Source organism: Lemur catta, chromosome 2 (genome assembly GCF_020740605.2).
Source record: "Lemur catta isolate mLemCat1 chromosome 2, mLemCat1.pri, whole genome shotgun sequence".
NCBI lineage: Eukaryota > Metazoa > Chordata > Mammalia > Primates > Lemuridae > Lemur > Lemur catta.
In genome coordinates this window covers 83,141,418-83,161,953 of record NC_059129.1, presented here as the reverse complement: position 1 = coordinate 83,161,953, position 20,536 = coordinate 83,141,418, and the positions used below count along the sequence as shown (strand labels likewise).

The following is a 20,536-nucleotide window of genomic DNA, read 5'->3' as shown; positions in this document are numbered from 1 at the left end:
GGATAAGCAAATACGTATCTGAAAGATAGTTTACTTCACCGGTTGATTTGCATTGAAAATCTAATGGTTTGGGTTTTTGTTATCTTTTGCATGTTAGTCTTGTTTTGACCATATGGTCTATATATATAGCAGTAGACTGTAGGTCAACAGTGAAAAGATTTAAAAACCACTCCCCACTTCTGAACCTCATCCCCCCCTAAATTTAAGGATACTACACCTGACAGTAAAGCTACATGTGAAAAAAATGTGACTTGAAAGAATGATTCCTTAAAAAATGTTAATCAGTAAATTTCAAATGTCAAGGTCAAATCTCAGATGTTTGTTTTCAGCATATTTTATGATTACTTCATGTCTCAAAAACGGGAATTTCTTGCAAGTTAATGGGGACAAATGCTTTAAGGTGTAACTTCTATTAGGTTTTCCTTTAGCCGTTTTTTTTAAATAAAATCAGTTTGTGAACAAAATGGGGTTTTCAAACCTCAATCCAGTTCCAACCCCACAAAAGGGATAAAAACAAAACAAACCAAAAACCTTAATTGAAAGCACGTAAAAACAAGTGAAAAGCTTAAAGTTATTAAAGGCAACTTTTTTGGTTAGACTTTATATTAAGAATTACTATGTTAAAGCTTTTATTTTTTAATGTTATCATTATGTATGTACACATTATTAATTTAAAATGATTTATCTAACTGATTCCTTTTGTTACCTGGCTAGCAGGGAAAAGGGGTCGAGGCCGGTCCTGACCTGTTACAATGAAGACTGACTTGCTATGTGGGATTACACCAGAAGCTTGCAGTGGAGTAATGGTAAGGAAATCAAGCAACCTTAAATATCTCGGCTGTATAGGAGCATATTCTATTGCAGAAGACCTTCCTATGAAGATCATGGAATCAAATACGGGACATTGAACCTAATACTTGGACTTTGATATGAATTTCTTTAACAATTTTCTCTGCAGTGCAAGTTATTAAACTAAAGCTACTCTATTTTCCAAATGTGTTCCAACAGAAATCCTTCATAACTTCTAGCATGATATCTTAATAAAGAATAAAGTTCTTCTCTAAAAAATCTGCTCTAAGTAGATTTTTCCCCTGTTTTTTTAAATTAAGGATCCCAGCAGTGGTATTTTGAAATATTCTCTTGAATTTGTGCATTTAAATTTTATTGCAGTGGTATTAGATCAATGCCACTGTTGGTATCCTTAAATTTTATTTCTGCTCACCAAGGTTAATCATGATTGTCTATATCTTTTTATAGTAATCACTTTTGAATTGTGTTCAGATATGCAGTTTCAGGTGTAATCATCAGAGCTGGTTAGTCAGGCATTCCAGATAGTGGTTCTTTTCAGAACCTTTTTAAAAGGGTTGGTTAACTACCTCAGTAGCAGAGGATTGAACTATACCCTGTCTGTACTGTACATAGAAAATCTTTGTAGATAAAAGCAAGGCTTGTTAAATATGATATGAGGGTAAGATTTTAATATACCAAATGTAACATTCTTAGTTGCCTTTAGTTTCAGAGGCTTGTAAGACTTCCTCATGACCATCATAACAGGCCTTGCTTTTGTCGTATTTTGTGGCTGAAAAAGCAGCCTTGCTTCTTCAGATATTGTAGTTATTTGGATGTATAATAGTTTAGCAAGATGTTACTTTTGTAAGACATCAGATGTTCAAAAAAAAGTGCATCCGAACTTGTACTAAATACTGCAGTGTCCCTTTATAAAAAGTCAGACTAAAACTGACAATTGTACAGCAAAGCCTGACATTTGGATATTTTGAAGTTTTTTCATAAATCATAGAAATTAGTATATGGCTGTAGTTTAGCTTTTTAGGTAAAAAGATATGTTTCATTAGTGCATTTCTTACTGCTGATCACTGTAAACATGTGAATCAGCTTTCCATTTCTTATGCAGGTCATGATAACTTGTAGAGTAGAGTACAATCATTTGTGCTATGTTTTTAATTTTCTAAAGCACCTTGATGACAGTGAGTGTTCAGTGGTGAAGCATCCTCTATTGAATCACCCTCAAAATTTTTCGCCAAGTCCTAAGGTGATAGCTTAAAGTCAAAAGTGAAATTATAGTTTCATTAGGACTTGGTGTAAAGAAAGCCCTTCTCCCCTTCCCCAAAGGGATACTGCAGTTATATCACATACCCAGTAGGCACCACGATGAAGATCAGAGCTTATACTTAATTAAGGTTTTATACACACCAGTTCCCCAGTAAATGCAAATTTAACAAGAAAATCAGACATGTCATATGTTCAAAATGCTCATGGCAAACAATCATTTTGCATTCCTGCAAATAAAATTGTTTTATACTGTAAGCTGGAGGCGAGTGTAACTTATTTTTGTAATAAAGTTTTTATTTTTTTTATGTGTCATTAATATAAATGTGTGTTAGTATAGAAATCTTCTGGTTTAAAACTTAGAATTGCACACATTTCAGTATGTTTATTTGTACTTACATAATTTTAGAATAGTGGTTGCCAATAGCCTGTATGTTTTACATTAATTGGTTTTTTTGTTATCTTAATAAATCATTTTAGTATGTTGTATGTCAGTTACTGGGATAGCTGGGACATAGAGTGTAATTTAAAATTTGTCAATAAGTATTCATTGGAATATATGTAAATGTGCCTTGCCGGTTGTTGAAACTTACCTACAAAATGAGGTATGGGGTGACAAAAATTAGTTCCTGGTGCTTAACTGAAACTTTCTGCCACTGATTTTATATATTACCCCGTGCTTTTTTAAAGTACATCTCTCAAATCTTAGTGTAAGTTTGAGGGCTACACAAAACATTCACATTTCATCCTAACATAATGAATATAATAGGTTGTGGAAAGTGGGTAAACTAAATGTAGCCTTCAGTAAAATTGAATCTCAGTGTAATCCTTGGTGCTGGCATTTCCCAGTTCCAAGGAATTAAATGATCCCATCTAAGAGGTCATTGCCATGCCTATTGGCACTTTACTGTCATACCATTTTTAAGGGACACTGTCAAGGTGTTTTAGTTCTCAGAATTATTTGTTGGGATTTTAGGACAGGCCTGTTTGATTTAAAGTAAGAACTGCATTGTCAAAGTTGAAGATGAACACTTTTGTGCGTTCACAAATGTGTTCTTAAGAAAACATTAAAATATGGAGCTGTGGGTTTCCAAGACTATTTGGCATTCTTAGTTTGGGGACTTGGGAGGGAAAACTGATAAAAAGAAATTGTGAAGAATTGATGGTTATACTTAAAGAAGGGTAATGTAAACAGTGGTGATGAAATGTGTACACACTCAAGTGAAATTACTTGACAGTGTTCATTTGAATAACTTTGAATTCAAGCCATTATAATTACTTTTAAAATTAAATATCATTTGCACTGTTCTGATAATGGGTGCAGTTTTTGAGCAATATAATCAGAGCTAAATATGCATGTAGTGATTAGTGATGTGAACAATTAAGTTCTGAGAAGAAATACTGTGGTATTTTCAAACTTAAATTTCTGTAGTAAAATCAGTATCAAACTTACCAGATCAAGGAAAACAGGCAATGCATATAAACATACTTTTGAATGTTGTGTGGCCTATAAAGCAATAATGCAATTTATATGGAATGTCATGGGATATGAGAAATGGAAATGCAAAACTAATCCTTTAGTAAAAATGTCAACATGTTAAAGGGGGAATGTTAACTAATGTAGGTTACTGCTATTTGTGATTTGTTTATGGGTTCTTGGCTTTGACAGCTTCAAAGAATGGACAGATTATGACAAGTTTAAGAAATTTTGTATATATTGTCAAGGAAAGGGTCTTAAATCCAAGAGTCTCATGTCCCTTCCTTGGGGTAAAAAAATGTATCTTTAAAGCATTCTGATTGTTAAAAGAAAACTTAAGGTACCTAACCAAAACAGACGCAAGATTTTGTTTCTGCAGACTACTTGGCAATCAAAAGTGATCATAAATTTATCAGTTTCAGAAAGTTAGTTGCTTTATGAGAAAATTGTGTTATAGGAATATTCTCCCGAGCATGCTTTTTGTGGAAGAGTTTCAGCCATTGCAACTAAATCAGATGTTAAAAATGAAGGGAAAATTGAGCACAAAAAAAGCTGTTGAACACTCATGATTGCAGTTGTAGCGTCATGAGAAACTTTTCTACTAATTACTGCAAATCTGACTTAAAATATAAACATTTTTCTCATATAATAGGAACAACATAGAAATGGGTTGATGGCATGATCTGAGGTATTCACTTGTATGTGAGATTTGAAAAGACTTTAAATAACAGAATGAACATCAAAACTAGTTGGGCAGAATTGACACATTCAGTACAGCTTTTTTGACTGCTAAGCCAAAAGTCACTGTAGATCAGAAACATAGCAAAAGATCACCATGTTATGACACTATGATACGTAGTCTGTATTTCAAGGGGAGAAAATTAAAAAGGGCTTCATGCATTTAGGAGAGGGGCACTAACCCTAGAAAATGATTGCTCAGGTTTATAAGATTTCAAGAGTACCCACCACCACCTAATTAGTTTTCTCCCTAATTATGAATAGCATAAAATTTTTATCTGATCATAGGAATTCAGTGGTGGGTATAGCATAAATGCATAAAGAGCTTAAGTAACAATACATAAACAGACGTGTAGGGATGGTGTTTTAAGGTGTAGTATTAGTAATCATTACCACTCAATAGGGCATGCCACTACTTTTCTTAAGATGCTAATTATGAACCAATGCTCATAGACATTTTTTAAGTGGGCAAAATTAGTAGATGGACTTTTGGGGTCTGTCACTTTTTAAAAGTATTTAAGACATAAATTTGTACCACAGTCTGCCTTCAGTAATACACCTAAAATATTTTTCAGGACCAGAAGCATTCAGTTGGAAAATCAGTCTTTTGCAGATGCAAATCAGTATTACTAACACTCTGGGTCAAAGATTAGATTTTTAATTATATTAACAGTAGTCTGGTAAACATTTAGGAGTCTGGCACTGAGAAACAAAAGCTTGTACCTGACTAGTATTTTTATTTAAAAAAAATTAGTTCTGTTAGCTTATTTAAATTGTCTTTTACATTTATTTATCCATAGAATTTATATTTATTTCATTCCTTTCATCTCACTGAAAACTGTCTGCAGGCTCTTTGATTTGGATTAGATGTGTGAAGTACTGTCTTTTGCCAAAAACCTCAAATTACCTGTTCTTTTCAACCTAGTGGGTTTGTGCTTGTTTGGAGATCAGTTCAAAAACTATCTGTACTATCTGTACTGCCTCTGATGTTAAGATTTTATGTATAGCATAAGGAAGCTAGCTCTGACTATATTTTCCTAAGAATAAAGACCTATTTTTGTAGCATGTCTTAGGATCTCCAAGAGTCCAAGAATTATTGTGGGTGTCCTCCATTTCATCATTTTTCACTTAACAGCTTTTAAGTAGACACTTGGAATCTTTAGAGATCTATCGCCTTTTGGTTATCCATACATTCAAAGTAACTAGCCAATGGTAAAAAATTCCCAAATTTGATATCGCTAGTTGCAATCACATGACTGGAAGATGTATAGAATAAATGTATTGGGCTGGTCTTTACTCAGTTTTAATTGTTGATGGAAATATTCTGTGGTCATGCACACACTATTGGATTTGATGAAGTTAGTGGTAATTTGCAAAGAATGGGGGACTTACACATTTGGGGCTTTGGCTCATAGCCCTAGGACTTTTTGGGGTGGGGAGAAGAGTAATTTCCACCACTCTGTGAGAACAAGACTCCTTTTAGGGCACTTAGTGCAGAGTTTAGTTTCTATTTGGGATTACCAAAATTTAGAACAGTCATGGAAGTTTGAATAAGACTTCTTTTGGATGTGGAAGAAGTCCTAATAAACCATTCTGGAAATTAGTGTCTCCTAGTGTTACAGCTTCCCAAAATGTGCTGCTAACTAACACAAGCAAAGCTAATAGGATCAAAATAAGGTTTAGAGTAATATAAGCTTAGATGACTATCTGATTTTTTTGTCTGTAAAGTGGTTTATAACAAGTTCTGATCTGAAGGGAGTTATAAAGACGTATTTGTAATGCTATGAATTGTCATTTCTGGCCTTTTTTAGGCTTTCAGTTGTATTCTCAAAAGGAGATTCTTGTGACACAAGATTTCAACTTGGTTTGGAGGGAATTTGAGCATACCTAAGGGAGTTGGCTGCTTACATCATTTGTGAACTACAGCCAGTTTTTTGCTTTTTCAGGGCAAAAGGGCAAAGGATTTGGGGTGGACAAATTAATTTTATAACACAGAAATCTTTTTACCACTTACCACAGATTAAAGAATAAGACCAGGACTTCTTGACAATAATATAAAGTCTGTAGAAAAGAGTTTTGTAGATTTCATATGATAAAATTAGGTCTTATAAGGACACCATGACATACAGAAGTGTTCCAGCACACATTGTGTTAGGGCTCATTTCATGGTGTTAACTTTAAATGAGATGAAATTTGAATAGTCATGAAATTTATGTAACAAGTACTGCATCATTTGAACAAAATTGCAGAAGCTAGGTGCATCTATATCATAACTAAAACCCTGATGTCAAATTTTTAAGAGTATCTTTAATGTATCAGTACTGGTTGCTTTAATTGGAAGATTCAGGAATTAGGCTTCTAAAATTGCTTTAACTTGTTTAACGTGTCATGAAAAATTAGAAAAACAAGTACAAATTTTGTTTCTCAGTTACATTTAATATTTGGAATATGCTTGGAGGAAAACCAGAAATGAGCAATATGTCAAAAGTCATCTATGAAAATTGGCAGAATACACTTTTCTACTCTACAGCTACATGGGTATGTAATACAGTGTCGTTTTGGCAAATTTAGTGTTCATACCTCCTTTGCTTTTTTCCTTGAAATAGTAAAAATCACATAAATTTGCAGAAAATGATTTCTTAGGAATCCTTCAACATTATTAAGAACTGGTGCTGTTCCCTCTAGGCACTCTGCCTAGCTTCATGTTCATGTATACATAAAATGAAAGATGAAAAAGACTTTATTCTGAAATTATATAACACATCATAGTTGATCTCTTGATTTCCTGAAGATCCATTTAGACCTAGGTGAGTGTCAACATAGCGGCACAGCAAGCAGCTATTGTAGTTACTCAGTTTTTTTTTCCCCCTCTTATCCCTGTTTGGTGTCTTTTGATCAGTCTAAGTTACTGCTACATTTTATGGTCAATTTCTTCTATGATTTCTATTGCTGCCTTTTAGAATGGAAGCCCCTGGAGGGCAGGGATATCTGAATTAATGGTGCTAACCACGCATTTAAAAAATACTCTTCAAAATGTTCCGTTTGGTGGAAATTTAGTTTATTTGCTGAATTAGACTTAATTGTGACAGAAGAAATTGAGAAAGAATCATATTTTGAACCACTTAATTTACAACATGGAAAGCTTAAAAATGAGCACAAAATGCTAATATTTTAAGTAAATTAAGATCGTGAAGATCCACATTTAAATAGTCTGACCTTTTAAAAACAAAATTGTCTTGAAGTTGAGGGAACAGTTGATCTTACGATTTATAGACTGCTCTGTGTCTTATATTTGTTAATTTCAAAAACAAGCCAGTGTGGAAGTGACAATTTACATTTTCTTTTTTAAATTAAAGGAAAAAGGTGTTCAAAGTCATCTTTAGCAATGGACTTCAGGAAATCCAGCCGATCAGTTTTCGTTTATGCTGATGTTCAAACCTGTTCCCCCCTCCACCCCAACCCCCCCCCCCACACACACGGGGTCTATATTTCTTTGTGAGGAAGTGGTACTTCAAGATTAATTTTTTTTTTTTTTTTTTTTTTTTGAGACAGTCTCTCACTCTGTTGCCCGGGCTAGAGTGCTGTGGCGTCAGCCTAGCTCACAGCAACCTCAAACTCTTGGGCTCAAGCAATCCTCCTGCCTTAGCCTCCCAAGTAGCTGGGACTACAGGTATGTGCAACCATGCCCAGCTAATTTTTTCTATATATATTTTTAGTTGTCTGGTTAATTTCTTTCTATATTTTTAGTAGAGACCAGGTTTCGCTCTTGCTCAGGCTGGTCTTGAACTGAACTCGAGCGATCCTTCCTCCTCGGCCTCCCAGAGTGCTAGGATTACAGGTGTGAGCCACCACGCCCGGCCAAGATTAAATTCTTGTTTTGCTAATGATGAGAGCCTGGTTGGGTTTAAGTCCATAAGGTTTTTATAAGGTTCTTTGGCGTAGCAATTTGAAGATGAGAGGGTAAGTAATTATACCTGAGAAGCATGAAGGTTAGGTAACTAAAAATTAGGTCTTGAAGACAGCCATTTCCAAGAGTAATCCATATTGCTTAATATATCTTAAAGAAATGGTTACATCCATATGAGTAGCCTTATATTTACCTACCAATTGGTAGGTGGTTGAAATTCAGTCACCTGAAAAGAGAGGCTCTGAATTCAGGCTTTTTTTTTTTTTTGCTATATATATCTCTAAGTTTCAGTAATGATGGGTAAATTTGGTATTTAACATATATCCTTAATTGACATTTTAACTGGATGGTACTTTTTTTTTTATACCTGTCTCAAGACTGTCTAATCCCAGCTCACATTCCCTATTAGTGGGTGAACAATCCAACCCTTGGTTGATATCACTTTTTTAAAAATGTGAAAAGATCTGTACATGGAAAACAAATAGTACAGGATATTAAAGTCTTCTGCTCACATCACAGTCCACTCCCACCCTCTTTAGTTCTCATGGTGGTTATCTTGCACCTCTTTTAATTGCTAAATTTTGGGGGGTGGGGGTTACTTTTTTTAATTTCAAGTTATTAAGGGGGTACAAATGTTTTTGGTACATGGATCACTTTTATAATACTAAGTTAGGCCTATTAGTGTGCCCATCACCCAAGTAGTGTTCATTGTACCTGTTAGGTTTTTACCCCTCCCCTTCTCCCTAACTGCTAAATTTAAGCTGCAATTCTTTATCCACGGTGAGAAATTTATCTTACACTAATCATGTGCTTTGCTCAACTATTTTAAACTCCATTTGTTACCTTTATTATTTGAAATACATTTAGGGCCTCTACTTATATCAATTTTAGTATCCCTTTTCCTCGCCATAAAAGGTAAGAGAACAGCACACTTAGTTTTCTTTTCCTTCATTTCCCAATTCCTGTTAGCTTAGCTGTCTTTATTTTTCTGCTGTCAGGTTTATACTTCTTTTAACAGATTATCTTACACTGCGTACCTCCCAACTGAAGATAACCAAAGCATTTATAATGCATACTGTACTTATCTGTCCTCATCTATCACTGTAGCTTTTGATACTTTATAGTAACTGTTACTTTTTTCCCTTTCAGTGCATGTATTCACTTTAAATTTCAGCAGCACAGTTCTTAATATGTCCACTGTCTTGTTCACTCTTTAATGCCAGAGTTAAAAAGTTACCGGTTTCTTATAGAATGCCTTGAAATATTCACACTAGTTATTTTCTTTTTGTGCTTCCGATTTTTTCTCAAGTGTTTGATGATCTTTATTCATATTTGTGAAAGAAGGTTATTGAGAAGAGTAGTCTGGTGTTACTGGACCAGTCTACTGAAATGGCTCACTGCTTGTTTTGTGTGTGAGAGATGAAGACTAATAGGCTGTACTTTTAGCTTTCTTGGGAGCAGGGAGGAAAGGGTGCCCTCTTTAGTGCCAGAAAGCAGATTGCCCAATTGCATGAGTTCTCCCATTTGTAGGAGAGAGGTAGACCCTAAAAGCCGATGTGCAACCATCAGTCACATAGATTTCTCCCCCTTTGACTCCTGGCTGTGAACCAGTAGGTCTTGCCTTTTCCTTTCCATTTATCCCTCCCATGGAAAATGGTTAGTGTTTTTTGTGGACCAGTGAGTGCAAAATTGGTGTGAGCCTCATTTTTTTTTTATGTCCCGCATATTGATAGACTCATTTTTTTTATGTCCCCCATATTGATAGACTCATTTTTTTATATGAAGGAATATGTATCCTTTGTACCTAAATTGTGCAATTTAGTGTAAAAAGGTGATAGTTTTTTAAAAAAACTGGTAATAAAATATGGTGCACATTATCCTGGGTTTATTATAAAAAATTAATCTGTAGTATCACTTTCATGTTACTGCTCATTTAAAAATAGGAAAAGTTTGAATAAGTCTTACTTGGAAGAGAACAGTACCCAGCTTGCTAATGAGTACAAAGAGGACATTTTGTGACTAAGTATGCAAATTTAGTGACATTCTTCATTGGGAAAAGCAGATTATTCTGAAAGGCCTCTTTGGGAATATATTAATAGTACAACAGGTTTGAAATGTTTAGCCTATGATTTCTGAACATTTAAAAAGAAGAAACCATTGAGAATTTTTTGGTTTTTCCCCTTTAACAGCTTACCTTCATGTCTTGCTCTTTTTTTTGTTTGTTTGTTTAAACCAGGTAATGAGACTTCATTCATTATTCATTATTGTGTAGCAGTGAACTCTCAAACATACCTTCCAGATTTGGTGTTCTGGGATATGATGAGAATTTTTATTAACCTACTGTGGAATATATTTTTATACTTTTGTCATAAGCTCGCTTTGCTGATTAGGGGAGTCTAAATCCTTTAAATTTTTCTACATAAAGGCAAATCAAACATCTTGGGCCATTTTGTCTGTTCTTGTGGATCTCTTCCAAATATTAAAACAGTTCTTAATTAGGTTTTATGATGCTAAATATTAATTGGTTATCACGGGAGAAACTGACTTTCATACTTTTTGGTACCAAAAATCTTGCCTAATTTTTTAATGGTAATAGTATCTGGCTGGCCACACACACTGTATATATACATACGTACACAGGTACACACACACACAGCCAAGAAACTAAATCATCTTACTCAAGTAGTAGCTCTAGCTACCTAGCTCTTTCAGTTAAAATTGATGGACATATGGCACTCTGAATTTCTTACGCTGATCTTTTTTTATTCATAGGGTTTTCGAATTCTGATATGCCTGATATGACCTGTATATTCCTTTTTCACGTATACTTACAAAGGCATAGGTTGCTGAATTAAAATACTGTATGTGCATTAATATAATGCTGTATGTGCATTAATAGAGTTTCATGATTTCAGTGACTTAGAAGAGTCCCTTTTTTAAAAAAATAGTTCTAGATGAAAAACAGTAAAAATATCTTTTTTTAGTCATTGAGACATTTAATGGAAGCAACTACGTACAAACATTTAACTTCTCTGAGCCTGAGTTTCCTTACCTGTGAAAAAGACTGATATTCTGGTATTTTTCCAGCTCTCAACATCTATGACATATATTTTTAGTAAAATTCTGCCTAGAGGGTTTTTTGTTTGTTTCATTCATGCTTTTTTTGTGAAAGCTTAATTTCACAAAAAAAAACAAGAAATGTTACATTAAGTTAGAGTGCTTATTCACCTTGTAATACCTTATGTGTATGAACATTTTCTGGCACATTATTTTTGTGATAGTTACTCTTTGAAGGAAAGACAGTATGGTAAGTATTTCTCTTACAGTTAAGGAAGCTAATATTGGAGACTGTATATTTTGAGGAAGAAAACTGTCAAGCCCTCTTTAGGTAGTCCACAAAGCATTATTTCAAGTTATTCCCAAATTCCCTAAATTACTGTGTTAATGTACTAGTTAACAGTCGGTCACATAGATGTTAGCTAATGTATGGATTTACTTTTGTGGTAGTAACTACATTTTAAAATTTTTGGAATAAGTGCTCATTTATTCCAAGTCTTAGTGTTGAAAAATTCTCGTTTAGTGTAATGTTACAATATTAACTTGATCAGGACATGCAAGGCAGTCTAACTGCTAAAGCAGGTTTTGTTTTTTTTTTTCTCTTTTCTGAGACAGTCTTGCTCTGTGGCCAGGGCTAGGTAGAGTGCTCTGGCATCAGCCTAGCTTACAGCAACTTCAAACTCCTGGGCTTACACTATCCTCCTGTCTCTCTCAGCCTCCTGAGTAGCCAGGCCCTTGCCACCATGCCTGGCTAATTTTTTGTTTCTATTTTTAGTTGGTCGGCTAATTTTTTTTTCTGTTTTTAATAGAGATGGGGTCTCACGCTCTTGCTCAGGCTGGTCTCAAACTCTGCCATGAGGTGATCTACTTAGGCCTCCCAGAGTGCTAGGATTACACATGTGAGCCACCATGCCCAGCCAGAGCAACTTCTTAAATTTTATTAATAATTATTCTCTAAAAAATATAGGGCCAGCATATAATTCAAAATAACATGAGTGTTTTCCTAAGTACCTGTGATTTCTGTCTTTGCTGCACCCTGCCCCCCAACATAATTGGTTTATGTGTTGAAACCCCACATAATTATAAGAGTAAAGCACTTTATTGCACTTTTTCTAATGAGTTTGGTAGTTTTGGAATGATGCCCCTTTAAGTGGGTTTTCCTCTCCCCTTTATTTCCACAAGATGTTCACAGGATACCATTGTCCTGACAGGAAAATTAGATATTTTTCAAAGTTTTAACCTCTGGCATTTTATTACATTGACTCAAGTCTTCTTGAAAAGTCTCCTTGGCAGTTTGCTGGTTCTCTAATCTCTGACCATTCCACTCTTACCTATCCTTATTTCCCTTTGTCCTCTATATTTGTCTCCTTGAACTCACCATCTACATTACAGCCTCATATCACATCTGTGTGGACTCCTGTTTTAATGTCTGGCTTGCTTGATTTCTTTGTTATGTGCAATTCTGCATTTCAGCTGTCTGCTGTACACATCAGAGTGCTTTTCTCTGTCAGCAGTTGTCCCATTAATTTCTCTTACCACATCCAGTCACCCTCTTGATCATTCACTGTTACTGAATAGGCCTGAAAAATTCTCTATCCAAGTTGTACCCATTCTTTAGGAAGTTCAAATCTGGCTGAACTCCTTATTTCCAAATATGTTAAGTGGCTTCCAAAGACCAAAATTTTAAGTGGCACATTTAATTTTACTGGCTCTCCACATCTAGCTCTAGAGTCTACAATAGCACTGGTCAATAGAAATAAAATGCAAGCCACATATATGTAATTTAAAGTTTTATAATTTGGCTCCAGCTCATCCTTCTAGCCTTATTTTCCATTAATACTGTCTTTAAACAAACCACTTGCCTTGGCTCACCTCAACATTTCTGATATCTTGGAGTTACACCCTACCCCATGTCAACCCCTCAAGCAAAAATCCTCTTCAACCAAAATAGGTAAAATCTCCATGCTGTAGACCATTAAAACTATCAACATCATATCCCTGAGGAACATGTACAATCTGGAGAACAGAAGATGAAAGCCCTGGCTTTGCCTTCTGGGGATAAGTAAGGGTATTAGTTGATTTTTCTTTTATTATTTGTGCTATAGGTTTGTAATTTAGCTATATGAGTCAAAAACCAAGATTTATCAACCTCTACTTAAAGGTAACTTCAGGAGCAAAACCATAGTTTTAAAACATCTGGCAACATTTGAATGTCAATATTTCTATGCTTTGCAATAGCAAGATGACTATTCAGAGTCATCTAAACTGCTACCTTTCCAATTCATTTTCTGGCAGTGTATATGGCAATTACAACCTTCTCATCCTCCACCATGATAAGTAATAGTTTCATATGTTGCTTTACATAGTGGAGAAAAATAAAGCTATGACACTTGGCAGAGGCTGAATAGTAAATAGGCTTAAACCAATTTAAGAACAATACTTACGTGTTATGAACATTTGAAAACCCAGTACTTGAAATGGACTGACATGGATATTTGTCGTAGGTCTCTTAACTCTGAAGCTCCTGAAGCCCCACAAAAAATTGCTCCAAGTCTGCCATCAGTTTCTGTGAGCATTCTTAGGGAATCTTTCTTTTTAGCCTCAAGAAATAAAGAACTGAAAGTGAGCTAATCATTTTAGTTATATGTATTTTTTGTTTTTAACTGAAAAATAGAAGTGGTAGAATTAAGCATTTGGGGATAGTATTTTTAATTGAATATTTAAGGATCTATCTTAAACTGTTTAACAAAATTAAAGAGTATAGGCTATATGACTTTCTGTGCTCAAAATTCAGACTGTTTTAGAATCTCATTTTCATGTGAGTTTAAGAAACCTAAATGTAAATGACAGCTGTCTTCAACTAGGGGAAATTTTTCAATGAAAATTTCCAAAATTATTCAAGATTTCTAATTAAATATACTGCATTGAGTATATTTTCCAGAATCAGTTTACCAAAATAGGAAAAGTTTCTTTTAACCGAAGGTAAAAACTGATTTTAATTATTTAGTAGCAACCTTACTGGTAGAATTAGGATTGAATTAACAATATTAGTAATTTTCACAATTCTGAACTAAGCATGGTAGTTCATATGTTCAGTGCTTTAATTTTTATGTTTTAAGAAATAGCTAGTGAGAGCTAAGAAGAAGGATTGCAAAGCCTTTCCAAAATATTTTCTAAAGTTACTGAAGTCAGTTGAAAGCTATATTGAAACATCTAGTGATAGAGTTAACATTTATATAAAAGGAAGGCATTGTCTCTAGTTAAGAAATAAGATGGGGTGTTTTACTTCCTTAAAGAGTAACTTAAAATGTAGACAAAAGCATTGGCCATCTTATACAAGATAATGGTGTGTTAGATTATAAGTGCCTTTTTCATTCTTTAATATTTATCAACAAGTAAGTATATTTTCAGTTTCCAAGCAGTTATTAACCTAATTACATTTTCTGAAGTTATGGCCAACTACCTCCTTCCATGAAAGTGAGGTTTAAGAGGGATGGCTATTCCATCATAACTTGGAAATAGGCTAATATGAAATGGCCTAACTTTTTTGGTGCTAAGATGAGACTACTAAGAATTTTAGCTTTTACCCAGGGAGTATCTGTAGTTGAGCTGCTGGTTCTGTAAAGTTGTATTTATTCAATATCTTCCCAGTGGAGGTTTTACCTCATGGCCACAAAAATAAGGGTTAAATGTGAAAATAATAACCCATTTTAAGTATATCAGACCCCCACTCCTAAAAATCCCTTAATGTTCCTCTTGAATTACATTTTCTCCATTCTAATGAGTTCCTATTTTGAAAACCAAAAAAAGGAACGTTTCTTGAAGTAAAGACAGTTCAATGACCTCTTTAACAGGCATTATACCCAGTGGTTGATACATAGGGATAGGTCATGGGAAAAGAACCTATTATGAAATGTAAAATTAAGCTGCAAAAATAACATTCAGAATGCCACAAAAGGTGAATATAAACCATGATTATTTGAGATGGGGGTGGCGACAAGGACTCTGAAAATGCATATCCTGTGATAGGACAGCATCCTCCAAATTATAGGAGGTATATGTGAGAGGGAGGAGGGAGGGACCGAAATGGTTCCCATGGGTAGTGTATCTATTCTCCTCTTCGTAGTACACCCTGGCCATACAGATAATGGCCCTCAACATGTTAAAATGTGGTTTACATTCAGCGTCATCAGAGTTAAGTAGGTCTGATTTCTGGGATTCAGGTATTCGACATTACCTCGCAAAATTCCTGTACCAACATAGAAAGCAGTTTGCTGTTAGGATGTGGAGAATCAGATTAAGTGGAAGCATTTTAGATACTTAACTTGGTGCTGCATGACTTCTGAAAATTAAGTGAAAGCAGAAATAAGTCCTGTTTGCTCAAATTATTTTCCCACAGGCCTTTCCAGATCCTCACCTGTTAAAATCTCCCTGTCCCCACTATCAGTTTTTAAAAAACTCTATTACAGCATTTATATTATACATTTTTTCTGTGTGTGACTTCACTAGATTGTAAGCCTTTGAACGTTGGAAAAAATGCAGCTAAGTTCATTGTATCTGCCACCACATCTAGCACAGTGCCTTACACTTATTTACTGTTCAATAAATGTTCATTAAAATAATGGACATATTATTGGATTGCAGTTTGATGTCTATAAGCCCATTAGATGAATGTATTATCATTTTTTTTACCTTTTATAGCTTTATGTACCCCTAGCACACGTGTGATAATTGTAGCATTTATCAAAAACTTACACATTTAATTGTACTGGCTCTCCACAGCTAATGTCTAGACAGCACTGTCTAGTAGAAATGTAATGCGGCTTGGCACATTAAAAACGGATAAAGTATTTTTAGCCCATTATTTCCAAAATATTTAATATGTAATCTAGTTCTTAAAATTGATAGTTTTTATACTAAATCTTTGAAATCTGATGTGTATTTTACACGTCACATGTCTATTTAAATGGTCCATATTTCAAGTGCTCAATAAGCCACATATAGCTAGTGACTATTGGGCAGTGTAGGTCTAGAACTTTAGGGTAGGCAATAAACCTCTCAGGATCTCAGTTTCTGCAAGGTATCTTAATAGCTTTGATTTCATGTTATTTTCATTTTAGGTTGTTACTCAAATAAAAGCTAATTGGTTTAGCTGGTTTTTTCACATTCATAAATCAATAAAATTTGGAAAAAATTTTGTATTAAGCATTGTACAAAGACACTTAGTAGGCGCTTTCCACCCAGATTAATCTTCCTCCAAAACTTTAAGAAGATAGTTCTTTTAGAGTTGAGACAGGAGTCAGATCAAGTTCACCTTGCTCAATGATGTTGCTAGTAGGAGATGGAGCTGGTTGCAGTACCAGGATTGATTGTGGATACCCCTGATCCTCTCTAGGAAGTTCAAAATCTAATAAGAAGGTTGGAAAATTTTTTTCAAGCTTTGTATGTGATTGTAAAAGTGAAAACAAGACTATAAGGTTAAGGAGAAAACATTTGATGAAATAAAGGTTATTTTATTTCCTTAGATGAGGTCTGTAGTAACAGGAATTTAATTTCTTTCTTGCTGTAGGTGTGGATTTTAAAGAATTTCCTTGTAGCAGAAATTTATTACTTTTTTCCTTTTTCTAATCATAAGAGCAATGTGGCAATTTAAATTGTCTATTTTATAGTTAGCTTATTCTAATTGCCTCTGTTAAGAAAATCATATGGGAAAGAAGTTTTTAGATTTGGATGTTTTAACGATGTCTAATTTGAACAGAACTGAAAACATTTTGTCTTTAAAATATACTGGCTCTTGGTGAAAAGTTGAACAGTAATTTCAGAATAAGCCTTTAAGGAAGGAAGTTTTACACAGAATAAAAGATAGGCAATATAACTTAGCAGACAAGTTGATAACAGTAACTTAGGAAAGTATAAAGTACTCAAGTCCACAGTAGGCACTTGATACACGTGAATCAAATTCAATATATATCTTCCATATTTTCAGTATAGCCCTAGCATGGTCACATAAACAAGATGGGTAATAGATAATTCAAAGATGCTTAACAATTGCAAAAGTGAAATTAATAACTTTAATAAGTACCTCAAAACATTTTTAAGAAGTGCTAAGCTTTCCAATGATATTACACTGTAGCATTTTAAGTGGTTTAATCACAAATGGAACAGCATATTTGTGATGTTAAACAATAATACCTAATGGTGGGCATCAATGATGTGTTCACTTTTATATACCACTGTGGAATTGGTACCATTCAACAAAGAAATGTGGCAGTATGTATCAAGAAATTAATGTTCTTACCCTTTGACCCAGTAATTATATTTAAGTTGATCGTAAAGAAATAATCAGAAATGTGCACAGATTTATGATCAAGGATGGCAATAATCACAGTATCAATGAACTTAAGCAGTTAGCAATAATGGAATAAATGAAGCTGCTCCACAGTGGCTGAAATCTGTAATCCCAGCACTTAGTGAGATTTAGGGAGGAGGATCCGTTGCGGCCAGGGGTTTGAGATCATCAGCATGGGCAACTTAGTAAGACCCCTGTCTCTACAAAAAAGTAAAAAGTTAGCTGGAAAGGTGGTGTACACCTGTGGTCCCAGCTACTCCAGAGGCTGAGGCAGAAGGATCGCTTGAACCTAGGAGTTTGAGGCGACAGTGAGCTATGATTGCACCACTACACTACAGCATGAGTGACAGAGTGAGACCCAGTCTCTAAAAACGGAATAAAGGATGGTACATTCCTATAAAGGAAAATAATGCATCATTAAAGATGATCCATGATTTTAGGATATGAGAAAATGCCGATGAAACTGTTCACACACCATTTAAAAGCAATCTTTTATGACTGTGTCTGTCTCCCCACTTTGGAGGGTAAGCTCCCACGGAAGTGAGACGACAGCATGAGAGCAGTGCAGACTCTGGAGTTAGAACACGCTCAAATCCCGGCTTCGCTAGATGTGTGATTCTGAGTAAGTTCCTCTCTGTCTCATAAACTAGCTGTAAAATGGTTGAAACTAGAGTACTGTACCTACATCATGGGGTGAATGTGTGAAGGTTAAATGAAAATGCTTAGCGCGTCGCCTACAATTTTAGCTATTATAATGTCCTCCTGCATCTCTCAAAGTGACAAAGAATACAGAAATTAAAATTTAGAAATGTGATGAATTAGTAAAGGGGAGGCCCCCAGGAGATTTTTGTAAGAGGGACTTAACCTGCCAACTTGCCTCGTCCAAACACCTGCATTTAGATGAGGGCGGCGTGAAGAGAGCTCTATCTTGCCTGTGAAGGCGCAAAATGTTATTTTCTTGCAGGAGTGGCGACCTGGTGGATTGGACTCTATATGATACGATAATTCCAGGGCTGTTTTACTCGCCACCTCTGCAGCCCCCAACCTGCCCCTTTTAAAATGAGGACTCCAAGGCGTGCCGCCCTCCTCTCCCTTAGACGTCACGCAGACGTCGTACCTGACCCCTCCCCGAAGCCGAGAGTACGCGGAGGAGGTGCGGGGGGTGGCGAGGAGCGCGGCCCCCCGTTCCATCCCTCCGCGGGCTCGCACCCAGAGGACTCCAATTCCCGGCAGGCTCCGCGAACCCGGTGCCCGCGGGCAGCGCCCGACGGCTGTAGTTTCTGCTGTGCTCAGGCACCGCCTTCTCCCTCTATGCAATACCGGCGGTTACCGGGTGCTGAGGCTTTCCCTCGGTTTCCGGAAAGGCCGGTCGTCCTTGGAGTCAGAGCATCCACGGAAGACTCCGTGCTGCTCTTGCCACAGGGCGGAGCGCCGGGACGACGCGGGCCCGAGCGCGCAGGGGGACGACCTCCGGCACGTCCTGCGGCCTTTCTTCTGGCCGGCGGGGGCGGGGGCTGCGCAGGCGCGGTGAAGGTCGCGAGGCGGGGCCCGCGGCGACCGTCCGCCGGTGGAGGGCTGCGTCTGTCCGCTGCCGGGCCCGCGAGGCGAGGAGCCGGGAGGTTGATGGGGGTCGGCTAGACGTCTACCTCAGCCGGCAGCGCACCCTCAGCCGCGCGGACGGAGATGGTGCCCTGGGTGCGGACGATGGGGCAGAAGCTGAAGCAGCGGCTGCGGCTGGACGTAGGACGCGAGATCTGCCGCCAGTATCCGCTGTTCTGCTTCCTGCTGCTCTGCCTCAGCGCCGCCACTCTGCTTCTCATCAGGTAACCCCGCGGGGGCGGCTTCTCCGCGAAGCCGCGGACGCCATAGCCCTGCTGCTCCACTGTGTGGAGGCCGCCTGGACTGCGCGGCGGCGGGGCTCGGGTCGGCTGCGAGGCAGCTGGCGAGGGCGAGCTCCGGGGAGAGCGGCCTCGGGAGCCCGGCCGAGCTTCGGGGCCCGGAAGTGCGGGTGGTGGGCTGGGTTTAAGTGCCGCCTTTCCCGAGGCTTAGTCTTGTAAGCTGCCCTCCCCGGTTCTTACCTTCTTTTCATCCGTTTCTCAAAACGGGTTCATCATTGGTATTTTTCAAAAGAGTGAAATCCGTGTGTCTGGCTTTATTTGAGACCGTACAGGGGCGGTCCGGTCAGCTGACGGGGAGGGTTGGTTCAAGGTCTGGTCGCGACCGCAATTTTATGCAGATTTTCCTCGCTCCCAGCTTGTGTGCGTGTTCTCTCTCTTTCTCTTTCCTACTCTTCCCCCCTTCCCTCCCTCTCCCTCCCTCCTTCTCTCTTTCTCTCTCTCTCAAAATAAATAAATAAAATAAAAGCTGGAATATTCTGAAAGGTTGAAATTGGTACATTCAGTTGGCATTTTGAAACGGAAGTTTCTGCGCCTGAAAGAAACTTGTAGATTTCCTTCATTTTCCTGCTTCAACAAATGGTAGAGATGTAGTAGGTAGTAGAGGGGAACTTTAAAATTATTTCCAGGTTTGCTTTTGGTGGAAAGAAGTCTAAGACCCTTGTCAACAACAGCATCTGCAAGCTGTTTTCTCTGTTGTTTTGAACAGGCAACCGTTCTTACTCTTTATCTTAAGGTAGTTGGCAGCCCCAAGGATAGCAGCAAGGAAGAATAAACAAGGAATTTGGTAACTGAATTTTCTTATACGGTAGCCATTTATTTCCTGTCTTGAAGTTGTTTTTTTTTTCCCTAATGCTTTTGCTTTTCTGTTAATTCTGGGTTTAAGCGTTATTGGGCAATTGATGCCGACAACTGTGCTTTGATTGTGATGGTCAGGTGTTTGGATTGTAGGCAAGTCGGAGAAGTGGAATCCTGTAACAGTGGAAGCTAATTAAGTACTTGCTTTCTGTCATCTGGAAGGTATTCCAAGCAAGACTAGCAGGTTC

The 20,536-nt window shown here is 36.9% G+C and overlaps 2 protein-coding genes across 12 annotated transcripts in view; both read left to right on the top strand.

The window, feature by feature from the left end:
- LOC123633042 (synaptotagmin binding cytoplasmic RNA interacting protein) overlaps window positions 1–5,357 on the top strand; it is a 29,393-nt gene extending 24,036 nt beyond the window's left edge. For 3 of the 4 annotated variants that reach the window (XM_045543979.1, XM_045543975.1, XM_045543974.1), the window contains one exon: window positions 715–5,357. In XM_045543979.1, the coding sequence (XP_045399935.1) occupies window positions 715–756 (42 nt within the window). In that variant the 3' untranslated portion in view covers window positions 757–5,357. The remainder of the gene's footprint in view (window positions 1–714) is intronic. The other variant, XM_045543976.1, reaches the window with a different exon arrangement.
- A 12,793-nt stretch (window positions 5,358–18,150) lies between these two features.
- Window positions 18,151–20,536, top strand: part of SNX14 (sorting nexin 14) — a 70,692-nt gene continuing 68,306 nt past the window's right edge. For 4 of the 8 annotated variants that reach the window (XR_006733531.1, XM_045543972.1, XM_045543971.1 and 1 more), the window contains exon 1: window positions 19,128–19,418. Coding sequence is in view for 7 of the 8 variants with exons in the window: in XM_045543972.1 (XP_045399928.1) it covers window positions 19,279–19,418 (140 nt within the window). In the remaining variant the exon portion in view is untranslated. Of the gene's footprint in view, window positions 18,218–19,094; window positions 19,419–20,536 lie in introns of those variants that run through there. The other 4 variants (XM_045543968.1, XM_045543966.1, XM_045543969.1 and 1 more) reach the window with 3 other exon arrangements.